General features: G+C 51.8%; 3 protein-coding genes across 7 annotated transcripts in view; 1 reads left to right on the plus strand and 2 right to left on the minus strand.

The window, feature by feature from the left end:
- LOC123759720 (carboxypeptidase D) overlaps positions 1 to 8988 on the minus strand; it is a 298163-nt gene extending 289175 nt beyond the window's left edge. For all 5 annotated transcript variants that reach the window (XM_069317610.1, XM_069317603.1, XM_069317599.1 and 2 more), the window contains exon 1: positions 8850 to 8988. In XM_069317610.1, coding sequence (XP_069173711.1) covers positions 8850 to 8860 — 11 coding nt within the window. In that variant the 5' untranslated portion in view covers positions 8861 to 8988. The remainder of the gene's footprint in view (positions 1 to 8849) is intronic.
- Positions 8989 to 9310: 322 nt separating this feature from the next.
- LOC138360456 (proteoglycan 4-like) lies at positions 9311 to 13767 on the minus strand. Its single transcript, XM_069320260.1, has 2 exons — positions 13706 to 13767; positions 9311 to 12119 (listed from the first exon to the last, which is right to left on the minus strand). The coding sequence occupies exons 1-2, from the start codon at positions 13765 to 13767 to the stop codon at positions 9311 to 9313; spliced, it is 2871 nt and encodes a 956-aa protein (XP_069176361.1).
- Positions 13768 to 13850: 83 nt separating this feature from the next.
- LOC138360471 (uncharacterized protein PF3D7_1120000-like) lies at positions 13851 to 15256 on the plus strand. The gene is made up of 2 exons (XM_069320263.1): positions 13851 to 13901; positions 14891 to 15256. Exons 1-2 carry the CDS (start codon positions 13851 to 13853, stop codon positions 15254 to 15256), a joined length of 417 nt encoding a protein of 138 aa, XP_069176364.1.
- The last annotated feature ends 636 nt before the right edge of the window (positions 15257 to 15892 follow it).

Genomic DNA, 15892 nt, shown 5'->3' on the forward strand with positions numbered 1-15892 from the left:
TGGAAACAAGGGAACTGCCAAAAATTTGGAAAGCAGCTAACGTAGTCCCGATAATTAAGAAGGTGATAGACAGGAGGCGCTGACCTACAGGCCAGTGTCCCTAACTTGCAGACCATGCAAGGTGTTGGAGAAGATTGCGCTAAAAAAGCTAGTGGAACATCTGAAGCTGAAGAACTTTGTGACACAACATCAGCATGGGTTCAGGGATGGCAGTTCATGCCTCACAGGATTAATTGAGTTCTACGACCAGGCAACAAAAATCAGACAAGAAAGAGAGGGATGGGCAGACTGCATATTTTTGGATTGCCAGAAAGCCTTTGACACAGTACCACATAAGAGACTACTGCACAAACCTGGAGATGCGGGCAGGAGTGAAAGGGAAGGTACTCCACTTGATAAGGGAGTACCTAAGCAACAGAAGACAGTGAGTCACTGTGAGGGATGAGGTCTCGCAGTGGCGAGGCATCACCAGTAGAGTCCCTCGGGGATCAGTTCTTGGACCTGTACTGTTCCTGATATATGTAACTGATCTCCAAGAGAGAATAGACTCTTCCCTCTCAATGTTTGCTGATGATGCAAAAATTATAAGGAGCATTAAGGCAGAGGACGACAGTATGAGGCTACAAAATGACCTAAACAAACTGAAAGAATGGCCCAACAAATGGTTACTAAAGTTCAACCCAAGTAAATGTAAGGTAATAACACACTAGTGTGAGGTGAGAGTGAGACACTAGTGTGAGGTGAGAGTGAGACACACTAGTGTGAGAGTGAGACACACTAGTGTGAGGGTGAGAGTGAGACGCACTAGTGTGAGAGTGAGACACACTAGTGTGAGAGTGAGAGTGAGACACTAGTGTGAGGTGAGAGTGAGACACACTAGTGTGAGGGTGAGAGTGAGACACACTAGTGTGAGGGGTGAGAGTGAGACACACTAGTGTGAGGGTGAGAGTGAGACACACTAGTGTGAGGTGAGAGTGAGACACACTAGTGTGAGGGTGAGAGTGAGACACACTAGTGTGAGGTGAGAGTGAGACACACTAGTGTGAGGGTGAGAGTGAGACACACTAGTGTGAGGTGAGAGTGAGACACACTAGTGTGAGGGTGAGAGTGAGACACACTAGTGTGAGGTGAGAGTGAGACACACTAGTGTGAGGGTGAGAGTGAGACACACTAGTGTGAGGTGAGAGTGAGACACACTAGTGTGAGAGCGAGACACACTAGTGTGAGGTGAGAGTGAGACACACTAGTGTGAGAGCGAGACACACTAGTGTGAGGTGAGAGTGAGACACACTAGTGTGAGAGCGAGACACACTAGTGTGAGGTGAGAGTGAGACACACTAGTGTGAGAGTGAGAGTGAGACACACTAGTGTGAGGTGAGAGTGAGACACACTAGTGTGAGGGTGAGAGTGAGACACACTAGTGTGAGGTGAGAGTGAGACACACTAGTGTGAGGTGAGAGTGAGACACACTAGTGTGAGGTGAGAGTGAGACACACTAGTGTGAGGGTGAGAGTGAGACACACTAGTGTGAGGTGAGAGTGAGACACACTAGTGTGAGGTGAGAGTGAGACACACTAGTGTGAGGTGAGAGTGAGACACACTAGTGTGAGGGTGAGAGTGAGACACACTAGTGTGAGGGTGAGAGTGAGACACACTAGTGTGAGGGTGAGAGTGAGACACACTAGTGTGAGGTGAGAGTGAGAAGGGTAAAGTGTGTGATGACGCTGGGTGTTTCCCTCCAGCTTTAAAGCAGAACACTGAACACGCCAGACCTGTTGTGGACCCCCTGGCCAGGTGTGTGTGTGGAGGACCCCCTGGCCAGGTGTGTGTGTGTGGAGGACCCCCTGGCCAGGTGTGTGTGTGTGGAGGACCCCCTGGCCAGGTGTGTGTGTGTGGAGGACCCCCTGGCCAGGTATGTGTGTGGAGGACCCCCTGGCCAGGTGTGTGTGTGGAGGACCCCCTGCATGGCCAGGTGTGTGTGTGTGGAGGACCCCCTGGCCAGGTGTGTGTGTGTGGAGGACCCCCTGGCCAGGTGTGTGTGTGTGTGGAGGACCCCCTGGCCAGGTGTGTGTGTGTCTGGAGGACCCCCTGGTCAGGTGTGTGTGTGGAGGACCCCCTGGCCAGGTGTGTGTGTGGAGGACCCCCTGGCCAGGTGTGTGTGTGGAGGACATCCTGGCCAGGTATGTGTGTGGAGGACCCCCTGGCCAGGTGTGTGTGTGGAGGACCCCCTGGCCAGGTGTGTGTGTGGAGGACCCCTTGGCCAGGTGTGTGTGTGTGGAGGACCCCCTGGCCAGGTGTGTGTGTGTGGAGGACCCCCTGGCCAGGTGTGTGTGTGTGGAGGACCCCCTGGCCAGGTGTGTGTGTGTGTGTGGAGGACCCCCTGGCCAGGTATGTGTGTGGAGGACCCCCTGGCCAGGTGTGTGTGTGGAGGACCCCCTGCATGGCCAGGTGTGTGTGTGTGGAGGACCCCCTGGCCAGGTGAGTGTGTGTGGAGAACCCCCTGGCCAGGTGTGTGTGTGTGGAGGACCCCCTGGCCAGGTGTGTGTGTGTGTGGAGGACCCCCTGGCCAGGTGTGTGTGTGTGGAGGACCCCCTGGCCAGGTGTGTGTGTGTGTGGAGGACCCCCTGGCCAGGTGTGTGTGTGTGGAGGACCCCCTGGTCAGGTGTGTGTGTGTGGAGGACCCCCTGGCCAGGTGTGTGTGTGGATGACCCCCTGGCCAGGTGTGTGTGTGTGGAGGACCCCTTGGCCAGGTGTGTGTGTGGAGGACCCCCTGGCCAGGTGTGTGTGGGGGAGGACCCCCTGGCCAGGTGGGTGGGGGGAGGACCCCCTGGCCAGGTGTGTGTGTGTGGAGGACCCCCTGGCCAGGTGTGTGTGTGTGGAGGACCCCCTGGCCAGGTGTGTGTGTGTGGAGGACCCCCTGGCCAGGTGTGTGTGTGGAGGACCCCCTGGCCAGGTGTGTGTGTGGAGGACCCCCTGGCCAGGTGTGTGTGTGTGTGGAGGACCCCTTGGCCAGGTGTGTGTGTGTGGAGGACCCCCTGGCCAGGTGTGTGTGTGTGGAGGACCCCCTGGTCAGGTGTGTGTGTGGAGGACCTCCTGGCCAGGTGTGTGTGTGGAGGACCCCCTGGCCAGGTGTGTGTGTGGAGGACATCCTGGCCAGGTGTGTGTGGGGAGGACCCCCTGGCCAGGTGTGTGTGTGGAGGACCCCCTGGCCAGGTGTGTGTGTGTGGAGGACCCCCTGGCCAGGTGTGTGTGTGGAGGACCCCCTGGCCAGGTGTGTGTGTGGAGGACCCCCTGGCCAGGTGTGTGTGTGGAGGACCCCCTGGTCAGGTGTGTGTGTGGAGGACCCCCTGGCCAGGTGTGTGTGGGGAGGACCCCCTGGTCAGGTGTGTGTGTGGAGGACCCCCTGGCCAGGTGTGTGTGTGTGGAGGACCCCCTGGCCAGGTGTGTGTGTGGAGGACCCCCTGGCCAGGTGTGTGTGTGGAGGACCCCCTGGCCAGGTGTGTGTGTGGAGGACCCCCTGGCTAGGTGTGTGTGTGGAGGACCTCCTGGCCAGGTGTGTGTGGGGAGGTGTTGGGAGGACCCTTCCTCTCCCCCCTCCCCCAGTTCTGTTGTCAGGCGTTTAAATGGGTCTGGGCAAGGGTGAGTTCTGTTGTCAGGCTTTTTAACGGGTCTGGGCAAGGGTGAGTTCTGTTGTCAGGCGTTTAAATGGGTCTAGGCAAGGGTGAGTTCTGTTGTCAGGCGTTTTAACGGGTCTGGGCAAGGGTGAGTTCTGTTGTCACCCCTGAAAATGGTCAGTTTTTGCTTGGCAAAAGAATAATTTCTGTCGTCATCAATGAAAAGGGACCATATTTGGCGTGGGCAAAAGAGGAGGACTGTGACATTCTTTTTACTGAATACGAACTAGACTCTTTTTAAAGGCAGAGCTTCATCACCCGGGGAGGATGGAGTTACTAACGGCATACTGCGTATGTTTCTGCTAGTGCCAAGGAATCCCTTGCTTGAATTGTATAATATGAGCTATGTAACTGGGGAGCTTCCAAAATTGTAAGTGACTCCTTGTCATCTTTGACTGCCCTCAACTCCCTAAAGCATAACTGTGACGTGCTTGTGTCTGAAGCTAGACACAGATATAATGAAATAATCAATGATAGAGTCATATTTTGTCTCCTGTGGATCCTTTCCCATATTGGTCACCGAATTCATGATAGAACTGATGAGTTGGCCAAGACTTTTGCTCATAAAGAGGGAATTGTAATATTCCGGGAACATCAACAAAATCTCGTAGACTTGAGGCAAAGTGAAATTCACACCAGTTCCTCAATCTATCATCATTCTATTATGCAAAAAGAATCGCACGTCTATGGGTCATCCAATAAGGTTAGCAGACTTCTAGATGTTACCACTGCTAAGCTTAGGCTCGGCTACAAGTACCTTTGGGAGTTACTTGTAGTTACTCTGACTAATTGTAAACTCTGTCAGCAGAACTATTCGCATACATTGCGTCATTATATAATGGAATGTGAAAAAAATCGCGGAGTTCAGAGATAACACCATCAATGGTGTCCAAGAAATGTGGAAGTACTTCATCCATAATGATGTACTGCCGGGAAACTTAGCTAAGTACCCAAAGTTTGCTTACTGTAGGCGCATCCTGCACATGACTGTAAAGCTGCCGCCCAGTTGGGTGGGTGTGGAGCACATGACTGTAAAGCTGCCGTCCAGTTGGGTGGGTGTGGAGCACATGACTGTAAAGCTGCCGCCCAGTTGGGTGGGTGTGGAGCACATGACTGGTAAAGCTGCCGCCCAGTTGGGTGGGTGTGGAGCACATGACTGTAAAGCTGCCGCCCAGTTGGGTGGGTGTGAAGCACATGACTGTAAAGCTGCCGTCCAGTTGGGTGGGTGTGGAGCACATGACTGTAAAGCTGCCGCCCAGTTGGGTGGGTGTGGAGCACATGACTGTAAAGCTGCCGCCCAGTTGGGTGGGTGTGGAGCACATGACTGTAAAGCTGCCGCCCAGTTGGGTGGGTGTGGAGCACATGACTGTAAAGCTGCCATAAGTTTGTAACATTAACAAGTGTATAACTAGCGTCAAGATATTGTCACTTGCTGAGCTAAATGAACTCTGTGGTTCAGTCCCTGAGCCCATTATGTGCCTCTGTAACCCTTCCCACTACCGCCCACGGGAAGGGTATGGGGTGCACAATAAAGAAAGAAATTGAATAGAAAACACACTGTCAGACACAGTGTTGTTGTCTCTGGAATACCTTAAGAGCCAATTACCTACTCCAACCATTATTTCTCTCTGATCACAGGGAATGCTATATTTCCCTGAAATATAGTATTTCCCTGAAAATTTAGGGACAATTTCCCTGAAATTTAGGGGAAAAATAGGTTTTAGTCTAATCTATCTCCCTAAATAATGTACAGTGCGACATAATAACTATAATTGTTATATCTCACTATACATATAACCTCCAGAAACAGTCATCATACCTCTATATATTATTACACTTATTATATAAGAAAGTCTAGTCATTGTATCCTTAACATGGTAGAGTGAGGTGGTGGGGGTTACTCATCATCATATACAAGAACCATGACCTATCCTGACGAGGACTACACTGAGGGTTCTGCTGATGTGGTAACTGATGTTAGAGAAGCAGTAAATATGTTCATGGTGATGTTCCATATGGTGGTGATGGTGAGAGCTGTGATGGTCAACACCTCGGGTGTAGACGTAGCAGCACTAAGGGAGGCAGTGTAGGTACACGGTAGGGACGTGAGAGACAGTGTAGGTACACGGTAGAGAGGTGAGAGACAGTGTAGGTACAAGGTAGGGACGTGAGAGACAGTGTAGGTACACGGTAGAGATGTGAGAGACAGTGTAGGTACAAGGTAGGGAGATGAGAGATAGTGTAGGTACTAGGTAGAGAGGGAAGAGACAGTGTAGGTACAAGGTAGAGATGTGAGAAACAGTGTAGGTACTAGGTAGAGAGGGAAGAGACAGTGTAGGTACAAGGTAGAGAGATGAGAGACAGTGTAGGTACACGGTAGAGAGGTGAGAGACAGTGTAGGTACACGGTAGGGACGTGAGAGACAGTGTAGGTACACGGTAGAGATGTGAGAGAGAGTGTAGGTACAAGGTAGGGAGGTGAGAGATAGTGTAGGTACTAGGTAGAGAGGGAAGAGACAGTGTAGGTACAAGGTAGAGAGATGAGAGACAGTGTAGGTACACGGTAGAGATGTGAGAGAGAGTGTAGGTACAAGGTAGGGAGGTGAGAGACAGTGTAGGTACAAGGTAGAGATGTGAGAGAGAGTGTAGGTAAAAGGTAGGGAGGTGAGAGACAGTGTAGGTACAAGGTAGAGAGGTGAGAGACAGTGTAGGTACAAGGTAGAGAGGTGAGAGACAGTGTAGGTACACGGTAGGGAGGTGAGAGATAGTGTAGGTACTAGGTAGAGAGGGAAGAGACAGTGTAGGTACAAGGTAGAGAGATGAGAGACAGTGTAGGTACACGGTAGAGAGGTGAGAGACAGTGTAGGTACAAAGTAGAGAGGTGAGAGACAGTGTAGGTACAAGGTAGAGAGGTGAGAGACATTGTAGGTACAAGGTAGGGAGGTGAGAGATAGTGTAGGTACTAGGTAGAGAGGGAAGAGACAGTGTAGGTACAAGGTAGAGAGATGAGAGACAGTGTAGGTACACGGTAGAGAGGTGAGAGACAGTGTAGGTACAAAGTAGAGAGGTGAGAGACAGTGTAGGTACAAGGTAGAGAGGTGAGAGACATTGTAGGTACACGGTAGGGAGGTGAGAGACAGTGTAGGTACAAGGTAGAGAGGTGAGAGACAGTGTAGGTACACGGTAGGGAGGTGAGAGACAGTGTAGGTACAAGGTAGAGAGGTAAGAGACAGTGTAGGTACACGGTAGAGAGGTGAGAGACAGTGTAGGTACAAGATAGAGAGGTGAGAGACAGTGTAGGTACAAGGTAGAGATGTGAGAGACAGTGTAGGTACAAGGTAGGGAGGTGAGAGATAGTGTAGGTACTAGGTAGAGAGGTGAGAGACAGTGTAGGTACACGGTATAGAGGTGAGAGACAGTGTAGGTACAAGGTAGGGAGGTGAGAGACAGTGTAGGTACAAGGTAGAGAGGTGAGAGACAGTGTAGGTACAAGGTAGAGAGGTGAGAGACAGTGTAGTTACAAGGTAGAGAGGTGAGAGACAGTGTAGGTACAAGGTAGAGAGGTGAGAGACAGTGTAGGTACACGGTAGAGAGGTGAGAGACAGTGTAGGTACAAGGTAGAGAGGTGAGAGACAGTGTAGGTACAAGGTAGAGAGGTGAGAGACAGTGTAGGTACAAGGTAGAGAGGTGAGAGACAGTGTAGGTACACGGTAGAGAGGTGAGAGACAGTGTAGGTACAAGGTAGAGAGGTGAGAGACAGTGTAGGTACAAGGTAGAGAGGTGAGAGACAGTGTAGGTATACGGTAGGGAGGTGAGAGACAGTGTAGGTACAAGGTAGAGAGGTGAGAGACAGTGTAGGTACACGGTAGGGAGGTGAGAGACAGTGTAGGTACACGGTAGGGAGGTGAGAGACAGTGTAGGTACAAGGTAGAGAGGTGAGAGACAGTGTAGGTACAAGGTAGAGAGGTGAGAGACAGTGTAGGTACAAGGTAGAGAGGTGAGAGACAGTGTAGGTACAAGGTAGAGAGGTGAGAGACAGTGTAGGTACAAGGTAGAGAGGTGAGAGACAGTGTAGGTACAAGGTAGAGAGGGGAGAAACAGTGTAGGTACAAGGTAGAGAGGTGAGAGACAGTGTAGGTACAAGGTAGAGAGGTGAGAGACAGTGTAGGTACAAGGTAGAGAGATGAGAGACAGTGTAGGTACAAGGTAGAGAGATGAGAGACAGTGTAGGTATACGGTAGAGAGGTGAGAGACAGTGTAGGTACAAGGTAGAGAGGTGAGAGACAGTGTAGGTACACGGTAGAGAGGTGAGAGACAGTGTAGGTACACGGTAGAGAGGTGAGAGACAGTGTAGGTACACGGTAGAGAGGTGAGAGACAGTGTAGGTACAAGGTAGAGAGGTGAGAGACAGTGTAGGTACACGGTAGAGAGGTGAGAGACAGTGTAGGAACAAGGTAGAGAGGTGAGAGACAGTGTAGGTACAAGGTAAAGAGGTGAGAGACAGTGTAGGTACAAGGTAGAGAGGTGAGAGACAGTGTAGTACAAGGTAGAGAGGTGAGAGACAGTGTAGGAACAAGGTAGAGAGGTGAGAGACAGTGTAGTACAAGGTAGAGAGGTGAGAGACAGTGTAGGTACAAGGTAGAGAGGTGAGAGACAGTGTAGTACAAGGTAGAGAGGTGAGAGACAGTGTAGGAACAAGGTAGAGAGGTGAGAGACAGTGTAGGTACAAGGTAGAGAGGTGAGAGACAGTGTAGGTACACGGTAGAGAGGTGAGAGACAGTGTAGGTACAAGGTAGAGAGGTGAGAGACAGTGTAGGTACAAGGTAGAGAGGTGAGAGACAGTGTAGGTACAAGGTAGAGAGGTGAGAGACAGTGTAAGTACACGGTAGAGAGGTGAGAGACTGTGTAGGTACACGGTAGAGAGGTGAGAGACAGTGTAGGTACAAGGTAGAGAGGTGAGAGACAGTGTAGGTACAAGGTAGAGAGGTGAGAGACAGTGTAGGTACACGGTAGAGAGGTGAGAGACAGTGTAGGTACAAGGTAGAGAGGTGAGAGACAGTGTAGGTACAAGGTAGAGAGGTGAGAGACAGTGTAGGAACAAGGTAGAGAGGTGAGAGACAGTGTAGGTACAAGGTAGAGAGGTGAGAGACAGTGTAGGTACAAGGCGAGGACTCACCTGGGTTCCATGGCGCCTCCGGTGGCCTTCTTAATTATTCCTGGACTCCGGCCCACCACCACCACTCCTAGTTCACGCTTCCCATCCTAGCTCCCCCCCGTCACCACTCACGCATGCTGTGGGCGTGTGGGGGTCTGAGGGTGTGGGCTTGTGGGGGTCTGAGGGTGTGGGCGTGTGGTGGTCTGAGGGCGTGGGCTTGTGGTGGTCTGAGGGTGTGGGCGTGTGGGGGTCTGAGGGTGTGGGCGTGTGGGGGTCTGAGGGTGTGTGTGCTTGTGGTGGTCTGAGGGTGTGGGCTTGTGGTGGTCTGAGGGTGTGGGCTTGTGGTGGTCTGAGGGTGTGGGCTTGTGGGGGTTTGAGGATGTGGGCTTGTGGGGGTCTGAGGGTGTGGGCTTGTGGTAGTCTGAGGGTGTGGGCTTGTAGTGATCTGAGGGTGTGGGCTTGTGGTAGTCTGAGGGTGTGGGCTAGTGGTGGTCTGAGGGTATGGGCTTGTGGGGTCTGAGGGTGTGAGCTTGTGGAGGTCTGAGGGTGTGGGCTTGTAGTGGTCTGAGGGTGTGGGCTTGTAGTTGTCTGAGGGTGTGGGCTTGTGGAGGTCTGAGGGTGTGGGCTTGTGGGGGTCTGAGGGTGTAGGCTTGTGGGGGTTTGAGGATGTGGGCTTGTGGGGGTCTGAGGGTGTAGGCTTGTGGGGGTTTGAGGATGTGGGCTTGTGGTGGTCTGAGGGTGTGGGCTTGTGGGGGTTTGAGGATGTGGACTTGTGGGGGTCTGAGGGTGTGGGCTTGTGGAGGTTTGAGGATGTGGGCTTGTTGGGGTCTGAGGGTGTGGGCTTGTAGTGGTCTGAGGGTGTGGTGGTCTGAGGGTGTGGTGGTCTGAGGGTGTGGTGGTCTGAGGGTGTGGTGGTCTGAGGGTGTGGTTGTCTGAGGGTGTGGGCTTGTAGTGGTCTGAGGGTGTGGGCTTGTGGAGGTCTGAGGGTGTGGTTGTCTGAGGGTGTGGGCTTGTAGTGGTCTGAGGGTGTGGGCTTGTGGTGGTCTTAGGGTGTGGTTGTCTGAGGGTGTGGGCTTGTAGTGGTCTGAGGGTGTGGGCTTGTGGGGGTTTGAGGATGTGGGCTTGTGGGGGTCTGAGGGTGTGGGCTTGTGGAGGTTTGAGGATGTGGGCTTGTTGGGGTCTGAGGGTGTGGTGGTCTGATTGTGTGGTGGTCTGAGGGTGTGGGCTTGTAGTGGTCTGTGGGTGTGAGCTTGTGGAGGTCTGAGGGTGTGGGCTTGTAGTGGTCTGAGGGTGTGGACTTGTGGGCGTCTGAGGGTGTGTGCTTGTGGGGGTTTGAGGATGTGGGCTTGTGGGGGTCTGAGGGTGTGGGCTTGTTGGCGTTTATGAAAGTGGGCTTGTGGGTGTCTGAGGGTGTGGGCTTGTGGTGGTCTGAGGGTGTGGGCTTGTGGGGGTCTGAGGGTGGGGGCTTGTAGTGGTCTGAGGGTGTGGGCTTGTAGTGGTCTGAGGGTGTGGGCTTGTGGGGGTCTGAGGGTGTGGGCTTGTGGTGGTCTGAAGGTGCGGGCTTGTAGTGGTCTGAGGGTGTGGGCTTGTGGGGGGTCTGAGGGTGTGGGCTTGTGGTGGTCTGAGGGTGTGGGTTTGTGGTGGTCTGAGGGTGTGGGCTTGTAGTGGTCTGAGGGGTGTGGGCTTGTGGTGGTCTGAGTGCGTGGGCTTGTGGGGGTCTGAGGCTGTGGGCTTGTGGTAGTCTGAGGGTGTGGGCTTGTGGTTGTCTGAGTGCGTGGGCTTGTGGGGGTCTGAGGCTGTGGGCTTGTGGGGGTCTGAGGGTGTGGGCTTGTGGTGGTCTGAGGGTGTGGGCTTGTGGTAGTCTGAGGGTGTGGGCTTGTAGTGGTCTGAGGGTGTGGGCTTGTGGTGAACTGAGTGCGTGGGCTTGTGGGGGTCTGAGGGTGTGGGCTTGTGGGGGGTCTGAGGGTGTGGGCGTGTGGGGGTCTGAGGCTGTGGGCTTGTGGGGGTCTGAGGGTGTGGGCTTGTGGTGGTCTGAGGGTGTGGGCTTGTAGTGGTCTGAGGGTGTGGGCTTGTGGGGGTCTGAGGGTGTGGGCTTGTGGTGGTCTGAGGGTGTGGGTTTGTGGTGGTCTGAGGGTGTGGGCTTGTGGGGGTCTGAGGGTGTGAGCTTGTGGGGGTCTGAGGGTGTGGGGGTCTGAGGGTGTGGGCTTGTGGGGGTTTGAGGATGTGGGCTTGTGGGGGTCTGAGGGTGTGGGCTTGTGGGCGTTTATGAAAGTGGGCTTGTGGGTGTCTGAGGGTGTGGGCTTGTGGTGGTCTGAGGGTGTGGGCTTGTGGGGGTCTGAGGGTGGGGGCTTGTAGTGGTCTGAGGGTGTGGGCTTGTGGGAGTCTGAGGGTGTGGGCTTGTGGTGGTCTGAAGGTGTGGGCTTGTAGTGGTCTGAGGGTGTGGGCTTGTGGGGGTCTGAGGGTGTGGGCTTGTGGTGGTATGAGGGTGTGGGTTTGTGGTGGTCTGAGGGTGTGGGCTTGTAGTGGTCTGAGGGGTGTGGGCTTGTGGTGGTCTGAGTGCGTGGGCTTGTGGGGGTCTGAGGCTGTGGGCTTGTGGTAGTCTGAGGGTGTGGGCTTGTGGTTGTCTGAGTGCGTGGGCTTGTGCGGGTCTGAGGCTGTGGGCTTGTGGGGGTCTGAGGGTGTGGGCTTGTGGTGGTCTGAGGGTGTGGGCTTGTGGTAGTCTGAGAGTGTGGGCTTGTAGTGGTCTGAGGGTGTGGGCTTGTGGTGAACTGAGTGCGTGGGCTTGTGGGGGTCTGAGGGTGTGGGCTTGTGGGGGGGTCTGAGGCTGTGGGCTTGTGGGGGTCTGAGGGTGTGGGCTTGTGGTGGTCTGAGGGTGTGGGCTTGTGGGGGTCTGAGGCTGTGGGCTTGTGGGGGTCTGAGGGTCTGGGCTTGTGGTGGACTGAGGGTGTGGGCTTGTGGTAGTCTGAGGGTGTGGGCTTGTAGTGGTCTGAGGGTGTGGGCTTGTGGTGGTCTGAGGGTGTGGGCTTGTGGTAGTCTGAGGGTGTGGGCTTGTAGTGGTCTGAGGGTGTGGGCTTGTGGTGAACTGAGTGCGTGGGCTTGTGGGGGTCTGAGGGTGTGGGCTTGTGGGGGTCTGAGGGTGTGGGCTTGTGGGGGTCTGAGGGTGTGGGCTTGTGGGGGTCTGAGGGTGTGGGGGTCTGAGGGTGTGGGCTTGTGGGGGTCTGGGGGGTGTGGGCTTGTGGGGGTCTGAGTGCGTGGGCTTGTGGGGGTCTGAGTGTGTGGGCTTGTGGCGATCTGATGAAGAGTTGATAGAAGACTGATGATGACCTCAGGGGACCTCCAGTAGCCTACGCGGCTTTATCAATTAATGTTTTATTTTAAAATGTTGACCACTCGGGGTCTGGGAGCCCGTGGCAGCTCCCTCTTATACACAGGAGCAGATCGGGTGGTCATCACTGACAAACATATGACCTGTTTCTCCGTTGATGTTCTTAAGATCATTAATTTGCCGCACTGTGTACGAGTTTACTGTTCAGTCAATCGCATTTGGCAGTCTTGGTTTACGCTGGTTTATCCAGCGTGTCACAGCTAACTTGTCACTATAGTTTACACAAAAGTTATATAAAAACGACTTAAAAATCAATAAATGTGTTGTCATACTCATAAATAGTTTGACAATAATTCTTAATAGTTAGAGTGCCTTAGTTGTTGTGATACTGTTGGGTGCATGTAACTGTGTCCTGTAAGTGTAGTCAATTACTTTTCTCGCCCATTATGACTTATAAGGTCTGGCTTCCTAGTGTACAGATGTAGGGGGGGCGTCAGATCAACCTCGCCAACACAGTACAGATGTAGGGGGGCGTCAGATCAACCTCGCCAACACTGTACAGATGTAGGGGGGCGTCAGATCAACCTCCCCAACACTGTACAGATGTAGGGGGCGTCAGATCAACCTCGCCAACACTGTACAGATGTAGGGGGGCGTCAGATCAACCTCCCCAACACTGTACAGATGTAGGGGGCGTCAGATCAACCTCGCCAACACTGTACAGATGTAGGGGGGCGTCAGATCAACCTCCCCAACACTGTACAGATGTAGGGGGCGTCAGATCAACCTCGCCAACACTGTACAGATGTAGGGGGGCGTCAGATCAACCTCCCCAACACAGTACAGATGTAGGGGGGCGTCAGATCAACCTCGCCAACACTGTACAGATGTAGGGGGGCGTCAGATCAACCTCGCCAACACTGTACAGATGTAGGGGGCGTCAGATCAACCTCGCCAACACTGTACAGATGTAGGGGGGCGTCAGATCAACCTCGCCAACACTGTACAGATGTAGGGGGGCGTCAGATCAACCTCGCCAACACAGTACAGATGCACAAGAGAGAGCTAGTGAGCTGGACTCACTAGCACTGTGAGAGGCGAACAGTGGCGCCGGCCAGCGGGTTCCGGGAGTCAGCTGGGGGCGCAGATGCCAGCATACCCTCTTTAAGAGGTGTGTTTGCAGCTGCCCAAGCGTGGGCTTCACGTGTTCCCAACACCTGTACCACACTCGCTAAAACAACTGTTATAAAGGAACTGCAGAGTTTATTTAGTTTCTTATCGCGACACCGAGAACAGATATGAAAGCAGACGCGAGCCTGAGGGGAGGCAGAGGCCAGGGTCGGCCGGGAGGACAGAGGGGAGAAGGAGCGGGGCGCTGCCGTCCCTCCCCAGAGCTGGCCAGCAACTGGTTGGTGGGAACCTGGAAGCCCAGGACACTGCCTCACACAAATACACGCGCACTCACACGCATTCACACACACGCACTCACTCATAAGCACTCACACACACGCACTCACACACACGCACTCACACACACTGTATCACACCGAACCTGTCCCCAAAAGCCCACTTCAAAAGGATATCATTAGTTGCGTATGCAACATTTGCCAACATAGTAACTGCCTTTAGAATCTTGTGTAACGAATCATTCATAATACAACTTATGTGAGACCAATCCTGGAGTGTGCAGCTCCAGCATGGAGTCCATTCCTAGTAAAACACAAGAAAAAGTTAGAGAAGATTCAGAGGTACGTCAGTCTTAGTCACAGAGCTGAGAGGTATGAGTTACAAGGAAAGGCTATGGGAATTCAACCTCACGTCCCTGGAAGACAGAAAAGTAAGGGGAGACATGATCACCACCTATAAAATTCCCAGAGGAATTGACAGGGCGGACAAAGATAAATTATTTAGCATGGTTGGAACACAAACAAGGAGCAATTTTAGCCCCGCTCCTGTACCAGGTAAGTCCGCTTCGGGCTCACCATAGCCTGTGCTACTTGCAACTTTTTGTTCTGAATATCTGAATCTAAAACAACAAACAATAACAACATGAACAAGGGGACATAGGTGGAAGTTTAGGTCTCAAATGTCTCACAGAGATATTAGAAAGAATGATTTTCAGTGTCAGAGTAGTTAACAAAAGGAAAACATTATAGACAGTGATGTGGTGGAGGCAAACCCCATACGCCTTTAAAACGTAGATATGATAGAGCCCAATAGGCTCAAGAACCTGTACACTAGTTGATTGACAGTTGAGAGGCGAGACCAAAGGACTGAAGCTCAACCCCAGCAGGCACAACTAGGCGAGTACAACTAGGTGAGGAGAAAAAACCCACACACACACACACAGTTCAGTTCAGCAGCGCCAGGTGGCAGGAGTCGCTGCTCCAGAAATATCAAATTGCCAAAGTATTGAGAACAGGTTGAGTGCTGTAAATGGTGTCCCAGGTTAAATAAAGGTGTAGGAAAGTTGAAATGTAAATAAGATACAAGAAATAAGTGAAAGTGAGTGACAATTCTGTGTTAGAAACGTTTATACTCCAAAACAAAAGATCGTCAATAACAAAGATGGCCGCCACCACGGGCAAGGTAAACACACAAATAGATGAATATTTCAAAGACTCTCACCACATGATATAATGAAAGGAGGTTTTTTGGCAGGGTAGAGATTATTGAGGACATGCTAAAGAAGTATGAAAAAAGTACTTGAATTAGAAGAAGAAAATGGAACTCTCAGAGTGAGTTTCGCACCTTAAAAGGAAGTATTCCTCACCAAGTTAAGAAAATTACTGCCTTAACTGATAAGGTTAAGAGACAGAAGGAGCAAATCAAGGAACTAGTAAAAGACAATGAGATACGGAAAGTGAAGAGTGATGACTTTGAAGAAATTAACAAGAAAATAGACTCATATAGTGAACAACTCCAAGGACACCTGAGGGCTAACATAGAGTTAAGTAAGGATAAGCAAAAAGGAACTCACATAGAGGAGGTTAATAAAGAACTAGAAAAGTACAAAGAGGAAATTAAAAAAAAAAAATTTGCACAAGTTGTAAAAGAAAGAGACAATCAAGGAAGTGTGTTTGGAAATCAAAACCAGAAATGACCAACACGAAGTAGAATTTAGACAAGCAAATAGGAAAGAACTGGTTACCAACAGCAAACTTGTACAAAACACTGCAGATAGAAGTAAGTCCATAATAATTTTTGGATGAAAAGGAAATATCTTCTAGGGTGGACAGAGCAGCAGAAGAGACGACGACGTTTCGGTCCGTCCTGGACCATTCTCAAGTCGATTGAGAATGGTCCAGGATGGACCGAAACGTTGTCGTCCCTTCACCTTCTAGTGTGTGGTCTGGTCAACATACTTTAGCCGCGTTATTGTAATTCATCGCCTGCAGCAGAAGGGATGAGAATCATAATGAAAATAATAGGTTTAGGAGGCCTCACTTCAAAGGAAAATGTCAGTGATATTAGGTAGGAATATATGAGAAAGACAAACATCGCCCCTTAAGGGTTATATTTAATGGAGTAAAACAAATGACAGACGTGCTTAGAAATGCCAGGAAATTGCAGAGTAATGAGGATGACAAATTTTGGTCAATAAGACAAGACCTCTCAAAGAAAGACATAAAAATTAAAACAATCCTCAATGAAGTGAAACGTCTAAATGGGAATAGAAATAAAGAAATGGCCACTGCTCATTTTAAAATGAGCGGGGGAATTCTGGGAAGGAGAAAAA

This window comes from Procambarus clarkii, chromosome 8, assembly GCF_040958095.1.
Source record: "Procambarus clarkii isolate CNS0578487 chromosome 8, FALCON_Pclarkii_2.0, whole genome shotgun sequence".
NCBI classification, from domain to species: Eukaryota; Metazoa; Arthropoda; class Malacostraca; order Decapoda; family Cambaridae; genus Procambarus; species Procambarus clarkii.

Excerpts from the sequence above, each read along its gene's own strand:
- LOC138360456 (XM_069320260.1), bottom strand. The coding sequence starts at position 13,767 with ATGTTGGCAAATGTTGCATACGCAACTAATGATATCCTTTTGAAGTGG. Across the intron at positions 12,120-13,705 it reads AAGTGGGCTTTTGGGGACAG|ATCGCCACAAGCCCACACAC; the intron begins GTTCGGTGTGAT and ends ACTCTTCATCAG.
- LOC138360471 (XM_069320263.1), top strand. The coding sequence starts at position 13,851 with ATGGAGTCCATTCCTAGTAAAACACAAGAAAAAGTTAGAGAAGATTCA. Across the intron at positions 13,902-14,890 it reads AAGTTAGAGAAGATTCAGAG|AGTGAGTTTCGCACCTTAAA; the intron begins GTACGTCAGTCT and ends TGGAACTCTCAG.